The 19,237-nt window shown below is 41.2% G+C and overlaps 1 protein-coding gene and 1 long non-coding RNA gene across 11 annotated transcripts in view; one reads left to right on the forward strand and one right to left on the reverse strand.

Moving 5' to 3' along the window:
- The window catches only part of LOC309842676 (schwannomin-interacting protein 1), a 531,227-nt gene extending 524,340 nt beyond the window's left edge, over positions 1-6,887 (forward strand). For all 9 annotated transcript variants that reach the window (XM_082687207.1, XM_082687209.1, XM_082687211.1 and 6 more), the window contains 2 exons: positions 2,247-2,340; positions 6,238-6,887. In XM_082687207.1, the coding sequence (XP_082543333.1) occupies positions 2,247-2,340; positions 6,238-6,289 (146 nt within the window). In that variant the 3' untranslated portion in view covers positions 6,290-6,887. The remainder of the gene's footprint in view (positions 1-2,246; positions 2,341-6,237) is intronic.
- The window catches only part of LOC309842776, a 101,386-nt gene that overhangs the window by 9,444 nt on the left and 72,705 nt on the right, over positions 1-19,237 (reverse strand). The window contains exon 3 of one of the 2 annotated variants that reach the window (XR_014299775.1): positions 17,349-17,567. The exons of the other annotated variant lie outside the window; for it this stretch is intronic. This is a non-coding gene — a long non-coding RNA (uncharacterized lncRNA). Of the gene's footprint in view, positions 1-17,348; positions 17,568-19,237 lie in introns of those variants that run through there. 2 annotated transcript variants of the gene reach the window in all.

Raw genomic sequence — 19,237 nt, forward strand, 5'->3', positions numbered from 1 at the left:
TTACATGTCATTAATTACGCAATTACACCCTCAACTGTACTTGTGTATCTGTTCGTTTTGGGTCATCAAATCAGATTCAGCTTATTTTGTGGGACTCCAGGTGGGGAAAATTTGTATGACTGATGTGTGACAATCACAGGTTGACAAATTATGGGCCTTCCCTCCCGCCCCCGGAATAAAGAAGGGCCTCCAACAGAAGTGGGCCGAGTAGATGGCACATGAGAGGTGCTCATTTAGGTGTCTGGTTACGCAGAGAAGGGCAGCTGGTTGCTCGGCCCAATGAAAGAAAGAACATAGAACATACCTACTTGGGCAGTGTGGTTAGTCCAGCTGAACCCATGTGCCCTCCAACCTTTGGAACATAAGATTCTATAAAATCCTGTGAACTTAAGATTGAAAACTACCTAAGAGACCAACCAAATGCATTCACCAACTAACTATAAAGAAGCACTTAAGAGCCAACCAAGAAATGTGTACACGGACTGAATGTTTTAATAAGATTTATTGATGGGGCACCTGAGTTGCTCAGTTAAGCGTCCGACTTTGGATTTTGGCTCCGTGCATGGAGTCTGCTTGAGATTCTCTCTTTTCCCTCTCCACTCCCCCCAACTTGCATGCTCTCTCCTGGAAAAAAAAATTTATTTATTTGTTTAGGTATGATGAAAGTATTGTGGTGTGTTAACTTAAAAAAGAGAGCCCTGGCTTTAAAGATACATACTGAAACATCAACAGATGAAATGATATCATGTCTGAAATTTGCTTTAAAATAACCTAGAAAGAGAAGGGGGGATAGATGTGTCAAGATGGGCCATGAGCTGATCGTTTCTGAAGCTGGTTGGATGCATGGGGCATGGGGATTCATTGAATCAACATCTTTGCTTTTGTATCAGTTTGAAAATTTCCAGACCAAAAAGTGAAAAACTTCACGTGGGGAAAAAATTTCCATGCACTATGTGGGCCCTCTACTGAGTGCTAGTATAAAAAGCAACTGTACTGGAATTAAGAAAAAAAAAAATTAAACTATCCTAAAAACATACTGAAAAAATAGAATTGGACATATTCAGAGTTAATATGTTCAGTATTGTTTTAAAATCAAGGGAAAGTGTTTGACATTCTAATTAAGAAACCATAGATTCACAGAGTTGTTGTTTTTTTAAATTCTACTACATTTTAATTTTAGTTGAGAGCAAATTACTAGGACTGTAATTCTTTCAAGGACTGAAAAGGCTTTCTGATATTTTACCACTGAAACGTCTTCCTTAGACTTCTAAATACTAAAATTATCATCCAGCTTTTTTCAGTAGTAGATGAATTTAGACCTCGTTGTATGATTTTTTTTCCCCTCCCTTTTTAAAATTGGAAGCTAATCTGAACTAAAGGCAGATCAATGCATCATTTGAAGTCAGGATTTCTTTTTTTTTTTTAAAGATTTTATTCATTTATTTGACAGAGATCACAAGTAGGCAGAGAGAGGGAGGAATCAGGCTCCCTGCCGAGCAGAGAGCCCAATGTGGGGCTCGATCCCAGGACCCTGAGATCATGACCTGAGCCAAAGGCAGAGGCTTAATCCACTGAGCCACCCAGGCGCCCCAAATTCAGGATTTCTAAAAGCACTTCCAAGGAGAACAGAGTGGAAGACCTCCTTCCTTTCCTTTGTTTCTGGGCCTAGAGCTCTTGCTGCTAAATGAACGCTATGGTGCATGTGTCCTTGCGTCCAGAACTAAAAGCTTCAGTCTAAGGGTAAAAAATAAGAGAGCCCCTTGCTTATTCCTATTTTTCAGGAACAGGAGCCAAATTCACCCAGTGCACTGACTTCAGGAGGATTAGAAATGTTTCTATCTACATATATTTTATTCCCAGTATAAATCCTAAGGAATCTTCTCCTCGGTACTCATTCAGAGATTTCAAGGTCTTACTCATCTGGCTTTCGTTTTTCTTGAGATAGAACTTAGATACTGAGAACAGCCTTCACTGTTATTTTAGCGATTTTCCTAACAGCTAACAATTTCTTTTCCCACTTTAATGTGACTGTCACTGGAAGTACTACCTACTTCACCCCTTTTCTTCCAACACTTCTGTAATTATGCCAACTAGTCATGTTCTCAAACCAAGGACTTCTCCTGGGCTGTGAAAGGCTAACGTAAGAATTCTAAATCTTAGCCAGAGTAACTTGTGCAATGGTCCATATAGCAGCTGACTTGGATGCGATCGTATCCGTTTGTAAAGGCCCCTTTTCTTCGCTCCAGGCTTGAATGAAGAGTTGGTCCAGCTGCTCCTCATCCGAGACGAGCTGCACACGGAGCAAGACGCCATGCTGGTGGACATCGAGGACTTGACCAGGTCAGTGAGGCTCTCCCTTGCCAAAGAAGGAAAGAAGCCCAGGGTGGTCTGAGTTGAAGAATTAAGGCTCTAGAGAACGCCTTCCCCTTACTTCCATGAGTAACTCACCTCACCTCTGCTGGGGTCAGCTGTCTGGATGGAGAGGAAGTGGCTAAAACTCCTTTCCAAAGGCACTGCTTAAACACACACACACACACACACACACACACACAACACACACACACAAATGCATTGCTTTTTCACAACCGTCCTCCCAGTACATTAGGATTTCACCACCTCCCCCCGTCCCCAAAATCAGGTCAGCAGTTCTGGACCAGGACAACTTTCTCCTGGAGGACTGTCCTCCTGGGCAGCCAGCCGGAAGCCATTCCACGCTGGCCTACATCCAGCACACAAGCAGCCGTGCAGTGGGTGCCGTAGGGTGTCATTTGGTGCTCTGTGAGCCAGATCTCACCCGCACCTGCCGTGTCCAGAAGGCAGGGACCCTGGCATCTTTCCACAGCACCAGTGCTACCAGATTGTTCTCACTGTGGGGGACACTCCAGGACTTGAGTCTCCAGCAGGGTCTGACTCCAAGCACCTCCTAAACAGAAGTAAAGAATGTTGCCTCCCCCCCATCAGGAGATGGAAACGAGGCTAAGGCCAGTCAAGATCTGGCATTTCTTAGCAGTTCTCTTTGTAGGAAAGCCTATACCCATTAGTATATAAAGTCTGGGAAATACGGTGAGCATGCGTATGAACTCATATATAACTTTGCTACCTTTTCTGAAACAGTACACGTGAAGTCTTTAAACCAAGAGGCAATAACTACTATTAATCCCGGAAATGGGATTCAGAGAGTAGAAGGCTCCCCAAGGAGAGAAAGAACACCGCTTCTCACAGTAACCTAAGGAATTAACCACATGATCTAGAACCACCCGAGAGAAGCTTTGAAAACACATGTAGGGAAGATGCGCTTAACACCTCTTCTCAAGGTGTAACACTAGATAAATTATTTTTCTAAATTCAGTGTTATAAAAATAGTTTGGGTAGCAAAACAAATGCTACAGAACTATGTTTAGGCTTTTTTCTTTAAAAAAAAAAAAAAGAGAGAGAGAGAGAGCTATGGGTAGTGGTCTGTGTTGTGTGCTTTGGGTACTATAGTGCCTCACCCCTAACAAAAAACAAAAAGCCAGAAGGCCTCATACCTTCTTAGTATATTCGCCTGTATCTAAAATATCACAGTAACACTCACATAATATTACCACCTTCCACCCATGTCTCCAGGCACTGCCCCAACAACTACAAGACACATCCTTTTTTTTTTTTTTTTTTTTTTTTGTCAAAGAGATTTGTGTATAGGTATTAGGATGATGTGAAATCTAAGACCAAAACCTGCACCTTCAAAAAAATAGGTGAACTCTTTTGTAAATTCCATGACTTGCCTGCGACAGCAAAGACCTTTTCTCAAAGCAGCACTGGCATTCCTCAACACCGGTGGGGACACTGGTGAGAGGCTCCCCTCTCCTCTCAGAGTGTTAAGCTGGTACTTCGCTTTGGTGTGATCATGGGAAACAGGGCAGGCAGAACCACGGGATGAAAAGGAAGGGAGTTACTAACTTAATGGTGTTAGAGGACGCCTTTAAAGCGGAGGAAGTGGGGAGAAGTTCCTGTGTCCACTCCTGGCTGCAAACTCTCACTTTGCTCCTGGAGGGATCTGAGGGTCTGTAAATATAACAAAGTCAGAATTTTGCAGCCAGATCCCAGAAGGCAGAGGCAATAGGCTAGGAAGTTCTGTTCACCTGTGTCCTTTACCTGTCCAGTAGAGAGTGAGACATTCTGCCCTTCCTGATGTCAATGCGGATGAGTGGTTCTCGATTTCGGCTGCACATTGAAATCACCTGGGGGTCTATAAACTGCGGATACCTGGGTCCCACCCTCAAAGATCCCGATTTAATCATTCTGTGGGGTGACCTGGGTATTTGGATTTTTTTTTAACTCTCCACGTGATTCCAAAGCAGAGCCGAATTTGAGATGCACTAGCTTCGGTAACACGTCTTTAGAAAAGTGCACCCTGACACCCCCGCCCCAGCTCCCAAGACTGGGGTAGAACCCTCTCCGTGTTCCTGGCCACATGGCATCCCTTCCACATGGAGCCTGATCATATTGTGTTACATTGTCTGCTCGTTCTCCTTACTCACTGCACTCAAACCCCTCCTCCCTCTAAAGCAGAGGCCAGGCCGTTTTCATTATCCCCTGTGTCCCCAGAGCCTAGGACAGGGCTGGCCAGGCATGGGTCCTAAAGGAGTTCTTGTGAGGTTTGAGTCAAACAAATGCTAATAAGGACTTTCATATAAATAGTTGATGAGAACCTTTTAGTTTGTGCATACACACACATGTGCACTCACGTGTATTTTTTAACTGCTATAGAAACTATCATTTAATTAGCTATAGTGGAATCTTAGCTCAGTGAGCATTAAAATATTTCTTGAGCTGAATTTAAGTGAGGCCTGTAAACTACTTGATGAAAATGATCAAAGCTGTTTTACACACATAATCAGGGCCATGACAGGGTCCACCGAAGGGCATATATTTTTAGGAGTAAAAGGCTGATCTTTTTTTCTTGAGTTCCTTTATTATTAAATGAATATCACCAATTATTTGTGGGCTGTTGAATGTGGCAAGGACACTGTTGTCACTTCCCTATTTCTGAAAGCATTTGTGGTTTGCCTCCCCTATACCCAGATAGGAGACATTCTGCACAAAACCAGTGAGTTAAACTTGACGTCATTGACTACCCAAATCTAGGCAACATACAAAAACTGCCCCTGAGCCTTTGATAACAGCTGAAAACCACAGCCTTAGATGTTTTCTCTTGCCAAATTTTTAAATTCCTAAAATTGTCCCTCAAAACATTTGTCTTTTGCAGACGTCAAACACTAGCACTCTGGGAAAATGTTTAATTAGCGCACATTCAAGTGATGTCAGCAGCTTTCCCATTCTTCCCCCTCCATCTCCACTGGCCAGCTGCTGGGTTGGTTGAATGTGGGGCTCATGGGCCACAATAGGGCTCGATGACTAAAATGACTCACCCCCCCCCAGCCACTTACCCTCACTGCTATGATGATGGCTTTAGAACTAATGGGGGGCAGGGAGGGAGTATGCAAACATGGAAAATCTTGACATCTGTAGAAACCCACAGTTTGTTAGGAAGACATTAGCTTTCATAAGGGGGGAACTGGCTTTGGTTTTATTGGCTTTAACTTCTAATATATATGTATATATATATCGTATATATATATTTTATATATATTTTATATATATATAATGGTTCTATTGGCTTTAACTTCTGTCAAGAGCCTTTTGAATGCTTATGTTTGTGTCTGCGTGCGTGTGTTTAGATAAAATAGTCACACGGTTCCCCTCTATGACAACACCTGGTTTGGACTTTGTGCCTAGCACTTATATACTACCGGCTCTCTCCTTATTTGCTATCGGTTCCTTTTTTGTCCCTCTCCACTGGAATATATGTGCCATGAAACCAAAGACCTCAGTGTCTGCTCACCACCAAATTCACAGCACCAGGCACAGTACCTGGGACAGAGAAACATATTCATTCATTCATTCTATTTTCCCAGATACTTACCTCCTTTTTTAAAAACACAGTGCTTCTTCTTCTCAAAAATAATGATATCTACCATTCGCAGGTTAATCTAGTAACTTAATAAAAGGAATCGTACAGAGAATATACAAATTAAAGGGGGCAAAATCTGTTGAATTAAGTACTGTCACTTAATTCTCTTGCTTCCACTGTGAGTAACTCTGGGGCTCAGTTTGGGGGAGTGTTGTAACTGTGCATTAGAAAGCAGTTTGGAGCGTTTATCTTAGCACTAAATAATCGTATGATTCCTTTTACAGACATGCGGAAAGTCAGCAGAAGCACATGGCAGAGAAAATGCCTGCCAAGTGAAAGAAGCCATCCGACTGGAAGACAAGCTAGAATTTCTTTTGCTTCTGTGGTTGTAAAAATGCTGTTGCTAAAGGTGGCGCAGAAACAAACGAATATCAGTGTTAGTCATTGATAATGTCTGAAGCTTAACGTCCAGTGATTGGCCTTTGCTTCTTAATTTATTTTAATTTTTTTACTGTGCCACTAAATATCAGGCATTTTAATAAAATATTGTTACAAAAAATGTACAGTACTGACACCATCACAAGTCATGGTTCTCAAAGAGGGTAGTTTTAACTTTATTATTTTTGTTTGTTTGTTTAGAGATTTTAAGTTGGAGCAATATTTTACCACTGACTACTTTCATTCTTCACTGTAGTTTTAAAGAAGAACTGTAAATGACGGTGCTATCTATAAAGTCAGAAAATACATGCCTGCCTCGTAGTGAAGTTGTAGCTCTCCGTAATAAGTACATTTTAATCAGTTTTCAACATTTTGTGAATGTTGACTACCTGAAGTTCATTTTTAGATGTGCTATTAACATTCTGTTGGATTCAGAGGGTTCCTTGAAAGTTTTATGTATAAATATGTAAAATAAAAATTAAAACTTTGTTTCATAGGATATGTCTTTTTGCTCACTAGCCAGCCCGACACGGGCTATATTCCTAACCTCTTCGCACTTCCTCAAACGAACTCCCCATCGTGAAGCTTTAGTCAGTGAAAAAAATAAAGTGCTCCAGAGGAAAGCAAAGCAGAGAATTGCCAAGAAGATTGGGAAGGGTGTCGGAGTGTGTGTGTGTGTGTGTGTGTGTGAGAGTGGGAGAGTGTGTGTGTGAAAGAGAGAGGGTGTGTGTATGTGAGAGTGTGTGAGTGTGTGTATAAGACAGTGTGTGTATGTGAGAGAGTATGTGTGACACTGGGTGTGTGTGTGTGTGTGTGTGTGTGTGTGATCCAAAGAAGAAAACCTGAGCAACATCAGAACTAGCACTCTGTCAGTGCTCAGTTACCAATCTGGAATGTTGGTGCTTTACCATCTACAAGCTCCTAGTCTTGTTAGAGCCTGTTAGCGTATCAAAACTCCATTTTCCAAATTTGCCACATGAACAAGTGATGCTTTGTGTTTACTCTTTTCCTGAGGCCAGTTGTTGCCATGTTTCAGATTTTAACCACTTCTATTTGGTCTCACGAAGAAAAATGCCAAGTCTAAAGTATATAAAGAATACAGATTTTCCTCAATAAGTAGAGTTTCAAAATTGATTTAATTAGGTAATGTCCATGCAGGTATTAGAGGATCATAAACTAAAGCAGAGATGTGCAATCAACATTCTAGAACCACCCACAGACCACCTGGTTTCATTATTAGGTCCATGATGTAATCTGATGACAGTTTGTTATATTTTATTTTATTTTATTTTTAGTTTCAGGTGAAGAATTTATTTATGTAAGTGATTCATCACTTACATCACATAACATGAAGATAGAAGTCTAGACAGCTGTCTACCTGTCCCTTTCTTTAAAATACCCAGATAGATATTTTAAATAAGAGTTGCCAATCTTCAGTCTTCTATGTAACAAAATAGGTAATCTAAAATTGTAACACTAATCATTTTTTATGGGCCTCATTCAAGTTATTTTTATATAGAATGGAAAAATACTGCAGTCCTTAAATATATTTTGGCTTTTGTGAGTTGGCTTTTGACCAGGATAGGTTGCTAACAAGTGAGTGAAGGGTGGGCCCCAAAGAGGGGTCCTCTAACTGAGCTTCTAGTCCTGCACCAGCTGTCAGTCATCTCCCGGAGCGACCTCAGCCAGAGACCAGGCCCAGCTGCCAGACCTTGGCTGTGTAGCTGAGTGAGAATATTTGTCAGTAAGCCAGTGGCTTTCAACTTCAGATGCCCAGTGGAAGCACCTGGGGAACCGTAGAAACCACAGACACTGATTTAATTGGTTCGGAGTGTGACCTGAACACTATCCTCATATTGAGAACCACCGCCTTAGATGTTCTTTTTTAGCTTTTCTGTAACCATTTTTCTAAAATATCTATGTTTTTGTCTAATTAAAACGTATTCCTACTAATTTGAAACTTTTGGAGAGAGCCGACCCAGAAGAGTGCCACAAAAACCTGGGCCACATCAGCGCAGTAGTGTGACCTAAATCTCCTGGGTCATTCACAGCCTCAAGTTGTGACGTTAAAGCTCAGCCCACCAAGAGAAAGGAGGCTAGTTTTTAAAATCCTCACCAGAATTGCCAATTCCAATAAAAATTAAGAAATGAGTTTTTTCTTTGTCTCCCACAAGGCTCTCTCTGGCTGGAAATGTGTTCTGAAGGAACCCATGGCCTCTCAGTTCTTCAGTTGTTGGAAGCCCATCATCATGGCCAGAGATCTCCTAGCTGGAGAAGGACAAAAGTGCGCTGACACATACAAGGGCACCCAGAAACACCTCCGGGGACAAAGCAGTTCTTCCCACTCCCCTGAGACCCTGAGAGAAGATTCTACCCAGTGTACTTCTCTGTCCTCATAGAGGTGTCACCAAGTGACTCACCTCCAGGGGATTCTTTCAAGATTGAATCTTTCCAGTCCTTCCATTTAGGCTTTTCAGCAAGCACTGGGATTATTCCCAACAGGATTCTGACCTGCTCTAGGTTCCCCTTCTGTTCATAAATTAGGACCCTTACTAGTTAACCAGGCTTTGTTAGAGTGCTCGGTTGCCTGACCTCAGAAAGAGGGAATAAGGCCACCTCTCTTCCTGATTTTAGGAGTGGGCAGTCCAGGTAAGTGCACACCGGCTCTGGGGCCAGAGGGATTAGGCACAAATGCTCACTCTGTCATCTTCCCAGTGACCCTGAGCAAGTTATGAAGCTCTGTTTTCTCTTGTTTTATCACCTGTAAATAAGATCTCTTGGCATTATTCTAAAGCTTAAAGAAAATAAAGTCCGTGAAAGCACCTGGCACCCAGTAGATCCTCAGTAAGTAATTATTGAAAGAATGATCACGGTTTGGATGGAAGAAGAATTCTGTATTTTACCAGGTTCTGAGATTTATAACACTCTTGTAGGGACTTTTTCTTGTTTGTTAATCATTAACTTACAAGACAGATATTTAAATAGTTAAAAACTCCAATATTCAAGACCTCCTCCAAATGTCAATGTTAGAACTTGGAATGTATTCTTACACACTTTTCTCCGTGCTTACACAACAGATACACATGTATAGTTTTTGTGCTTCGGTTTGTTTATACAGTGGTGGAATCACATAGAACAGTGCTTTGCAACCTGCTTTGTCCATGGACATCCCTCCAGGTCAGGATCTACAGATCTAAGCCATTCTTTTTAATAGCTGTATAGTAATCCCCAGCATGGTGGAAAATACCTTCTTCAGCCATTCCCTTAAAGGATAGACATTAAAGATCTTTCTAGATTTCTGCCACTACAAACAGTGATGAAATAAGCATGGATGTACTCACATCTACTTGTGCTTTCATTCTGCGATCACCTCATTATTCTTTACCTGTCCCTTGATACCGTGTTTAAATACATCAGAGTACAAAGAGCTAATTAAGGTAGAAAAGACCAGGTGAGGCCAATGTAGGGAAGTTCAGTTCCTTACAACAAAAGTTTCGGACAATTTCTGACAAACAACAACTCATTTTCATCTGTCATCATTTCATGGTTTGTTTTTTTTAAGATTTTTTATTTATTTGAAAGAGAGACAGAATGAGAGAGAGTGAGCATGAGAGGGGACAGGTGAGAGAGAGAAAAAGACTCCCTGCCTAGCAGGGAGCTGGATGCAGGACTCGACCCTAGGACTCCAGGATCATGACCTGAGCCCAAGGCAGCCGCTTAACCAACTGAGCCACCCAGGCGCCCATCATTTCATCTTTAAAGAGCATGCGTGTCACTTCTTTGACGCAACTGTTTCTGTGTGTGTGTGTGTGTGTGTGTGTATTATACAGCCTCCAAAGACCCTCATTTGCTTCCTGAATTCAGCTTTGTCTCCATTTCCTGTTTGAGGGTAGAAGCAAACCTCAGCCACTCCAGTAACGCTAGCCCCCAGCACAGAACCAAGTAGGGAGGTTTCCTTAGAAGAGAAAGTCTGATCATCAGGATCCACCCTTTTGACGCTGGCATTAACTGGTGGCACTCTACTCTGCCTGATGTCTGATGCCTCTCCTCTTAGCTGAGGGATGAGCCCCCTAGCCTGGCTTTTTACACAGGTTTAATCTCACTGTTCTCCAGCCTACTCCCCTGCTTCCTGGTTGACTCCTTCTTAAGTTCTTTACCTTTTCAAACTTTTCATCTGTCATCCAATGATTTCCCTTCCACAGAATACGTCCTCTCTGCTGTCTCTGATAAATAGCCCTATGGCAGATATAGCCTGTCATCTGCCAAAATGTATGCCTTCTCATCATGCTCATAGTCAGAGGGTTTTTCCTGACAAGCAACTGAACAGACAGGGACTGCATCCCCACTCATCATCCCCTTGCATTGAGATGTGACTCATGATTGATTTTCACCAATGGGATGTTAGTGGGTGTGAGGTGTCTTCATGTCTTCATTCCAGCCAAGGTTTTTAAGGGGTCTGCATTCTTCAGGCACTCTCTTTCTCCTTATACCAGCTGCAATCACATGACCTAGAGGGTGGCAGAGCCACAATGTAGAAGGAGTCTGCGTCCCTGAGTTCACTGCATGAGCACAGCTACCTGCTGTTTATAGGATTTGCCTCAGACAGTTACAGGACGGAGAAATGAACTCTGATTATGCAGTGAACTCTGATTCACTGCATTGAATCTCCTTGTTACAATGGCTACCATTACTGTAACAGATGCAAGTCCAAACCAGGAACAGCCACAGTGCTTTAAGAAAGAACTGGAACACAAACCCAGTATGTGAAGACAAACCCTGTGTTCTTACTGGTCATGCCATGGGACTGCTAGAGACTCACCTCTTTCCTCTAGAAGATCTTCTCTAGGTCAGTGACTTCCTCTTTTTCAATACATAGACCTCTTCAGTTTACCTGAAATCCTGTCCCCCATTCTCTCTTTTTCTCTAGCCATTTGGAAGAACCAGAGAGGCCACAGTGAGATTTGTCATGAACAAATAATTCATTCCAGAGACAAGAAAACAGATTTTATTATGATGCTAGAAACAAATATTTATCAAGTCACTGCAGGATACTTCTTCGGTGTCCATCTGGAAGAGCCTTGGGTTTCTATAATCCTCAAGACCACATTTTGATTATTACCATCCCAGCTGACTTCTGATGCTCAGAAAACCCAATTACCTTTTGCACAGACGTTCATTTACTTTCTCTAAATAAGATATGACACATTCATTATGAGATAGGCGGATGGGTAATGAGTTTTCCAGAATATTTTAATTGAAGTTTATAGTCAGTAAGTGGCATAAATTAATATTATATTAAATAATTTATGAATTCAAGGTTGGGCTATGCAAAATGAAAGTGTCTTCCTAATTTCTGAGTTGAGAATCCAAAAGGTATTTCATTTAGTAACTTTGGTAGGAAACAAGTCACCAGAATTAATTAATTGGTTGTAAGAAATTCCTTGCCATAGCGTAATTTCCTTCATACCTTTCTCTACTCTAGAACAATATTCTACTTGTGTTTATAACATGGCCTTTGTTTAAAAACTATTCAATGCATTTCCCTGCACCACTCTCTAAGTACACAAGATAGAAAGGCTATACTTATGGGAAAAGAAATTTTATTCTCACCCTCCAGACTAGACATTCAAACTTTCTTGGTGATTGTTTACTACTAGAGTCTCTCTTCTTTTATATTCAATCAATATCTTATTTGCTTTTTGGCTTTGCAGAAAATAGTGGCATGTATCCTGATTCTGGTAGAGCATAGACGAGGCTGGAAGTGAGTTCTTTAATTTTCTGCCTCATAAATTTACTTCGCTCCAGATGTCTCTGAGTTCTCGGTAGAAATTACAGTCTGTAATGACGTGTCGTCTCACCTTATGAGGGGGCTTTTTAGGTCACAGAGCACCTCCACGTATTAGAAATGGCATTTCAAAGACAGCCGGGAGCATTTAGATAGGAGGGTTCAAGGTGAAAAACAGTGGTGACTTTTACAGGCAACGAGGAGAAAGGACTTTACTGATTTATCACACAGCATCTGTTTCCTCTTTCCAGTGATGCGAAGGACTCTTGTCCCTTCTGCTTAAGGAGGCTGGTTTTAAGAAATGTCATTGTCTCAGATGCAAATCAGATTGAGAATGAAGTGCCAGGCAACTCTGTCAGGCCAAGTAATTTTTTAAGGGAAGTAATACATGCCTCGGGAGGAATAGTTAGGCGTGGGATGTTTTGTATGGGAGTAATAAATCTGTGTCCCTGCAGTTCTGGCTAAACCAAGAGTGGGAGTGGGAGAGAACATGGGGCCTCTCGGAGTTCCCACACTGGTCTCCCACACTGCAAGTGGGGATGCCGGTCCTTAAGGACACAGAGCTTTCACTTCCTGGTGCCGAGGGCAAGAACAGGAGAGGGAAATGTGAGGGCTGAGGAGAACAGAAGTGCTGTTCAGTAAGAGACTCTCTTTGATGCCTGGAGCCCATTTACCAAGCAGGTGCTTTGGGGAGTGTTGCCTCTGTGACAGTCAGAGCTGAAGGGCCACCCAGCGTGCCTTACGGGGAGGGGTGATTTCCTGTGAGGACATTTCTTCAGTCATGGCAGTGGGACCCGGTGAGCCTTAGAGCTAGGCCCACCGCAGGCATGCTGAGGCATACAAGGCATCAGTCAAAGGCCGCCTGAGACGGGCTGAAAAATTGAGGATTTATAAATTTCGCAGGCAATATCTAAATAATTAAAAATCTCTTCTGAGTTTCCTCTACTTCCCAAGCTGATCTGGGGGCTACCTCCCCATAAACAGGCAAGAATCATTAAGGGAATATAAACTAATGAGATTTGCAGGAAAGGGCCAAATCCAACCTCAAAAAATTAAAAATTAAAGTTTTTAATTATGCCCTCTTTGACTATACTTAAAATTTGTTGTCCCTTTGCCCCTTATCAAAAAGAGTCCTAGATAAATCACCGTGGTTTTGAAATCTCAGTTGTACTTCAAGTCTTATTTTCTCTCTCTTGTTTCTTTTATGGTCAGCTCAACCCCCTGATTTGCATAGCTGGTGTGCCAATATAGTGCTAACAATGTTGTCCCCAATACACTAAAACAAAAATTCTAAATGCTCACTTCCTCTTTTTAAAAGTACACACATGTGTATCACTTCCTAAATTACATTCATTGTCAAGAATCTTAGACGATAAAATCATCCAACAGTTGGTTTTCATCTGAGGCAGTTAGCTAGTTCTTTAAAACCTCACAGAGGCCTTCCTACATCTTGGGAGTCTATGTACTTAAAAGCTGGAGCCAAATACACTCACTCATCCTCAGAATCTTGAATTTCAAAGAAGGCAGGAAGTTCACATACAAATGACTCTCATTTCAGGTGTTTGCATGGATTTTCCTCCACTACCAATTACTTCGGCAAGCAGCCTTGCTTTCACATCACACCAGAAAATGAAAGCCAAATCTTAGGGCTACTTCAGATTTCCGAGACAAGCAGCTATGGTCATTCCCAACTCAAAGTTACCCAGGCTTCTTGGCTCAAGATGAAAGCATTTTCACTGGGAATTCCTTTGGCTTCAGTTTCCAGGCCAGTCATGCAAACAATCCAAAAACATGGATCAGTCTCACCATACTGCAAGGGGGGGTGCTGAGTCTTTAGGAAGATGGTAGATTTACCTTCCCAGTCCTAAAGCCAAGAGAAGGAGGGGGTGAATGGGATGATTTGCCCAAAGAAGACTGGTAGAGGATGGAAGGGGTATTTGATAAACCAGTTTAAGAGGCAGTTGGGAAGGGGGGGGAAAAAGATACCAAAATATCTTGGTATGTAGGTAGAGAAGTGTGGAAGGGGACTTGGACCACTGGCTTGTGTACCTCTCTTCCAGAAGTCATATATGCAAGTGCATTTAGGGGACAGACTGATAATATAAGCAACAGAAATAAATTGGGTATAAGACACTAAGGAATGATGGGGAACTCGTGACCTGACTAAAGAGATTCACGGCTCAATGAAGGCTAATACTCATCTAACTGTTGGGTTCCCTTGGCTTCTGCAAGACTTCTCTAAGATTTCAAAATAATCTGGATTTGTTATATAGTATATTATTTCTTTTAATGTTTTAGCTATATGACAGTAGCCACCACTGAAAACCATTCTAAGAGCCCCACAAATTATATTATTATGTTTACTGACAGAACAATATTACTACAACCTTACACCATGACAACTTTATGAGTGCCCAAGAGATATTCTTTTCAGGTTTCAGAATCAATAATAATCAAATTTCTCTGATGAGCATCGTAAACTTTATAAAAAAGATTTTATTTATTTATTTATTTATTTATTTATTTGAGAATGAGAGCTGCAAACCAGGGAAGGGTCAGAGGGAGAGGAGAAAAAGAGTCTTGGACAGGCTCCAACGCTGGATCCCATCACCCTGAGATTTTGACCTGAGCAAAAATCAACGGTCAGACACTTAATCTTTGGAAACTTTTTGACTGATAATGCTGCCCTCTTTGCTTCGACTTCCAGAAAGCAAAGAACTACATTTGCAGCCCACCTATAATAAATTGGATTAAAAAATGGGTAATATGACTCTTAGTTTACTATATTATCCCTATAAGTTGCCTCGAATTCTTTGGGGGGACCAAGAAAGGTACCATAAACAAATAAACATCTCTATTATCTATTTATTTTTACTTATATGTTTATCTCTACGTATTTACTTAGCCCCTTCTGGCTATAATGCCTCCAATATTCTCCCAGTGACAGCATCCAGGTAGCTGCCAAAGACAGAAATTCATTTTTCAGAAGATCAGGGGAGTAAAAACCAAGTCTCGATGTCAGTTATAGCCCCTGAAAACCTATTTTGCTTATCATCTCTTTCATATTTCCACTGCCATATTGTAATCAAATTCTGCTCTTGTGGTCAGTGGTAGCTATACTTTTTGTATTTCCAGTGCACGTTCTCATTCCTCTAGTTTCTTTGGAGATCTCTTTCCCAGCTGTGATTCTGCTGGGGTTGTCAGACTTGGTGCCTGCCCCTTTGATCACAGGAATGGCCCAGGCGGTCACCCAGAATGGAATTCCTGTTCCCCCAACCTCCATTAATAATTGGTTTATTATTGTGCATATGACCCCACAGAGGCAATCAGAAACTTGCCCGAATTAGTATATGGATATTGGAATTGCTAAATGGAGAAAATAAGAGTCTGTCACTCTGGAGACAGAGACTATGAATCAAAAGCTAAGCAAAGCAGCTGAGCTGAGAGATGGTGAGGGACAAGGAGAAAGAACTGACGACAGCCTATGAGTTCTTGGGTTAAGACTGAAGCCAGATCCTCCCCCGGACATCATATCCCATTTTGCTTATACTTGTCTTCCCACTGAGCCTAACTCAAGCCATTCTCCCTCTGATTTCAAGGAGGTAACATCTGAGCTTCTCATTGATCCCAAGCTCCCCCTGGCCTCCAGGGAGATGACGTTCTTTATTCTTGAAATGCCATCCTCCCTGTTTTGAGCTCAAACGCCATCTTCTCTGGAAAGTCTTCCTTTGCTTCCCTACTTAGAATTTGCCGTTTATTCTCCTTTGCTGCAACAGTGTCCTCATTTGGGTAATTGCATAGTATTGTCAGTGTTTTTTGCCTTCCAGCAGCCAGAGTATAAGCTCCCTGAGAACAGGGAAGGGCATTTATCTGTATTTCTGCAAATGGCACGAAAGGAGCTAACAAATACTCCTTGACTGAGTGAAGGGATGAATGTGCTAGCCCACCTTCTAGAGAAATCCTACTCTAGCTTCTCTTTTCCTATGCAGTTCCCCACCACCGGTTCCTCACAAGTTCTTAGGCTGATGCCCCAACTTAAAACTCCATGACTTTTCAAGACTGCAGGTGTTTTGAAAGTCCTCATTTGAAATTCAATGTTCTCATAAGACCTCTGAGGCAAAGTCAATTCTGAAGCATGTTAGGCCCACCTGATATCACAACCTAATACACTTAATGAACAGGAAGGTCTAACTTTCCATTAACTGCTTACAAAATTATAAGCATCTGTCAGAGGAAAGGACTTGAGGGATGCCTGGGTGACTCAGTCGGTTAAATATCTGCTTTCGACTTAGGTCATGATTCCAGGGTCCTGGGATAGAGTCCCACATCAGACTCCTTGCTCAGTGGGGAGTCTGCTCTTCTCCTTCTGCCTGCCACTCGCTCCCCCTGCTTGTGTTCTCTCTCTCTCTCTCCCTCTCTGACAAATAAATAAATAAAACTTTTTAAAAAGGAGGAAAAGACTTGAATACAACATACGTCAAATAATCTACCAAGCTTAAGTGGCCCATGTAGTGTGGATTGACTCTCCTCAGTTACCTGAATAGGTGTTAACAGTGACAATTCTCAGAACCTCAGACAATATTCTCTGGGCTAAGATACATGTGCCCCATGGCCCTCTGGGAAGGGAGTTTAGGCTTGTTGGCTTTCCTGTTGTGGAGTCTATGGTTTCTCTTCCTGACCACCAGAATAGAACCCTGGACTGTGCCCTGAGATAGAGCCAGGTCTCTTCTTGCTTAACCCTCTGATGCAGAGATTCGGAAACTAATCCTATGAAGTTAGACTGCTTTTGTGAAATTCCAGGGCTGAATCAAAACCGAGGAAAGGGGAGACTACAGTGGCATAAAGGTAGTAATAAGAATACCTTCCATGCACAATTTCTGAGGAACTAGCCAGTATCCTGTAAGCCTTGAAAAGTTATTGAAACTTCCCAGAGGTGTCCAACTTACCACCAGGAAGTAATCTAGACCTTTTACATTATTTCATTATCTCGTATGATCTCAGAATTTTCCTGAGAATAAAGGAAAGCAAGCAGGTATGTTTTGTTTTTGTTTTTGTTTTTGTTTTTGTTTTTAAAGAAAGAGAAATGGACAGAGAGGGATTAAGAAGGGCATTTCCCAAGGTTTGATAACAAAAGTGCAGCAAGGTCACACTCATATTACCAGCCCTGCACTTTTCAGACCTGTTTAGGTAGGTCCTCCAAAAATATTTAAAACAACATACTCCTTGGAGTGCCCGGGTGGCTCATTCGGTTAAGTGTCCAACTGTTGTTTTTGGCTCAGGTCATGATCTTCAGGTCGTGAGGTCAGGTCCACACTGGGCTCCAAACTCAGGGTAGAGTCCGCTTGGCATTCTCTCCCTCTCCCTCTGCCATTCCCTCCGCTTGTGTTCTCTCTAAATAAATAAATAAAATCTTAAAAGAAGAAAACATATTCCTCATACATTACTAAATTCACTTCAAATTTCATCTATCATATGTTTAAAGAATTGCAAGGAATATAATTTCCAGAACTTTCTAGATACAAACATTTAAAAATATATTTGGTACATCTAATGGAATGTATCTTTTAAATGTATCCAGTGAAATACCAAAGCAATTTGACTTTAGAAAATGAATAAACCAGGGGTGCCTGGGTGGCTCAGTGGGTTAAAGCCTCTGCCTTCAGCTCAGGGTCCTGGGATTGATCCCCTCATCGGGCTCTCTGCTCAGCAGGGAGTCTGCTTCCTCATCTCTCTCTGCCTGCCTCTCTGCCTGCTTGTGATCTCTGTCTGTCAAATAAATAAATAAAATCTTTTTAAAATTTTAAAAAATAAAATAAAATAAAAAATGAATAAACTAGAGAGCTCTTCTTTAACTATTGGAAATTTTGTATTTATATCATTTACTTATGAATTTATATTTCCATTCCACTTCCCCCTAAAATTTAGTCCTTAAATTTTGTAATTTTATCTCATTTAGTGAAATGTTTTATTGATCACCCTATCAAACTTCATTGCACAAAAATAGTATATAAATACCAATTTAATATTTTTAAGTTTCCTGTGACCATAAGGTTCTAAAAAATTAAATTCTTCTATGTTGTTACTCTTATAATTACTATTACTAATCAGTCCATTAAAACAACATAAACATATTCTAAGCTTTGAATAATTACATAATAAAAAGGTAAACTATATTGAAAATGCACCTTTCATTGAGAGGAGCTTTTCATTTCCAATTCATTCATATATTCAGTGAATATAACTTATTAATAGAATAAGACAAGAGTTCTCCATCATTTCTATTTCTATTTTTGTTTGTTTAGACATCAACCTTGAGAAACCTTGTTCATAAATAAGTAGGTAGAAATGGAAGGTGTCTTGTTACAGCAATGTCAATCAATTCTTTGAGTTCCCTGTGACGTATATGCCAAAAATCACATTGTGATTTATCCACCATCAAAAACTATTTTTAGCCATCTATCAGATGACAACTCATTAGGTTCTATTTAAATTTTGTTGACAAAAGAATTGGTGAACACTTGGCTTGCAAAAATGTATTAGTCAGTCATTAGAGCCATTTACTGTCCTAAACCCATTCCTACACGCCCCGGCATTTCTTCTCAGGTGCTTTTTACCACCTGAGGGAATGCATCTCAGTAAGATTGGGAGAAAAAGCCATTACTTTATTGAGTAAGAGAAGATTGTAAAAGGGAAGATGGGGGAAAAGAGAGGAGGACAACTTTTTCAGCACTTTCCAGGCAGATCCACTTTGAGAAATAGTTTGTGTGAAAGTTGAGGATCTGGAAATTGAAGTCCTTAAAGCCATCTGTCCACGGCCCTGTCATGGAAAGCCTTTGTAAACTTCTTTGGGATTTGCATACTGACATCAGAAGACCATTGTATTAGCTCATTCTTCTACCACTTCTAAATACACCCTTCAAATCTGTGCCCCGTCATTACACCTTGTACATCAATCACCAACAACGTGCTGGGTATTATTCCAGTTATTGGAGATATAGCAATCAATAAAGGAGACTGTCCTCTGTGCTAGTAGAGGAGATAGACAATAAATTATCAGAATT

This window comes from Mustela nivalis (assembly GCF_964662115.1).
Source record: "Mustela nivalis genome assembly, chromosome: 1".
In the NCBI taxonomy this organism is placed as follows: Eukaryota; Metazoa; Chordata; class Mammalia; order Carnivora; family Mustelidae; genus Mustela; species Mustela nivalis.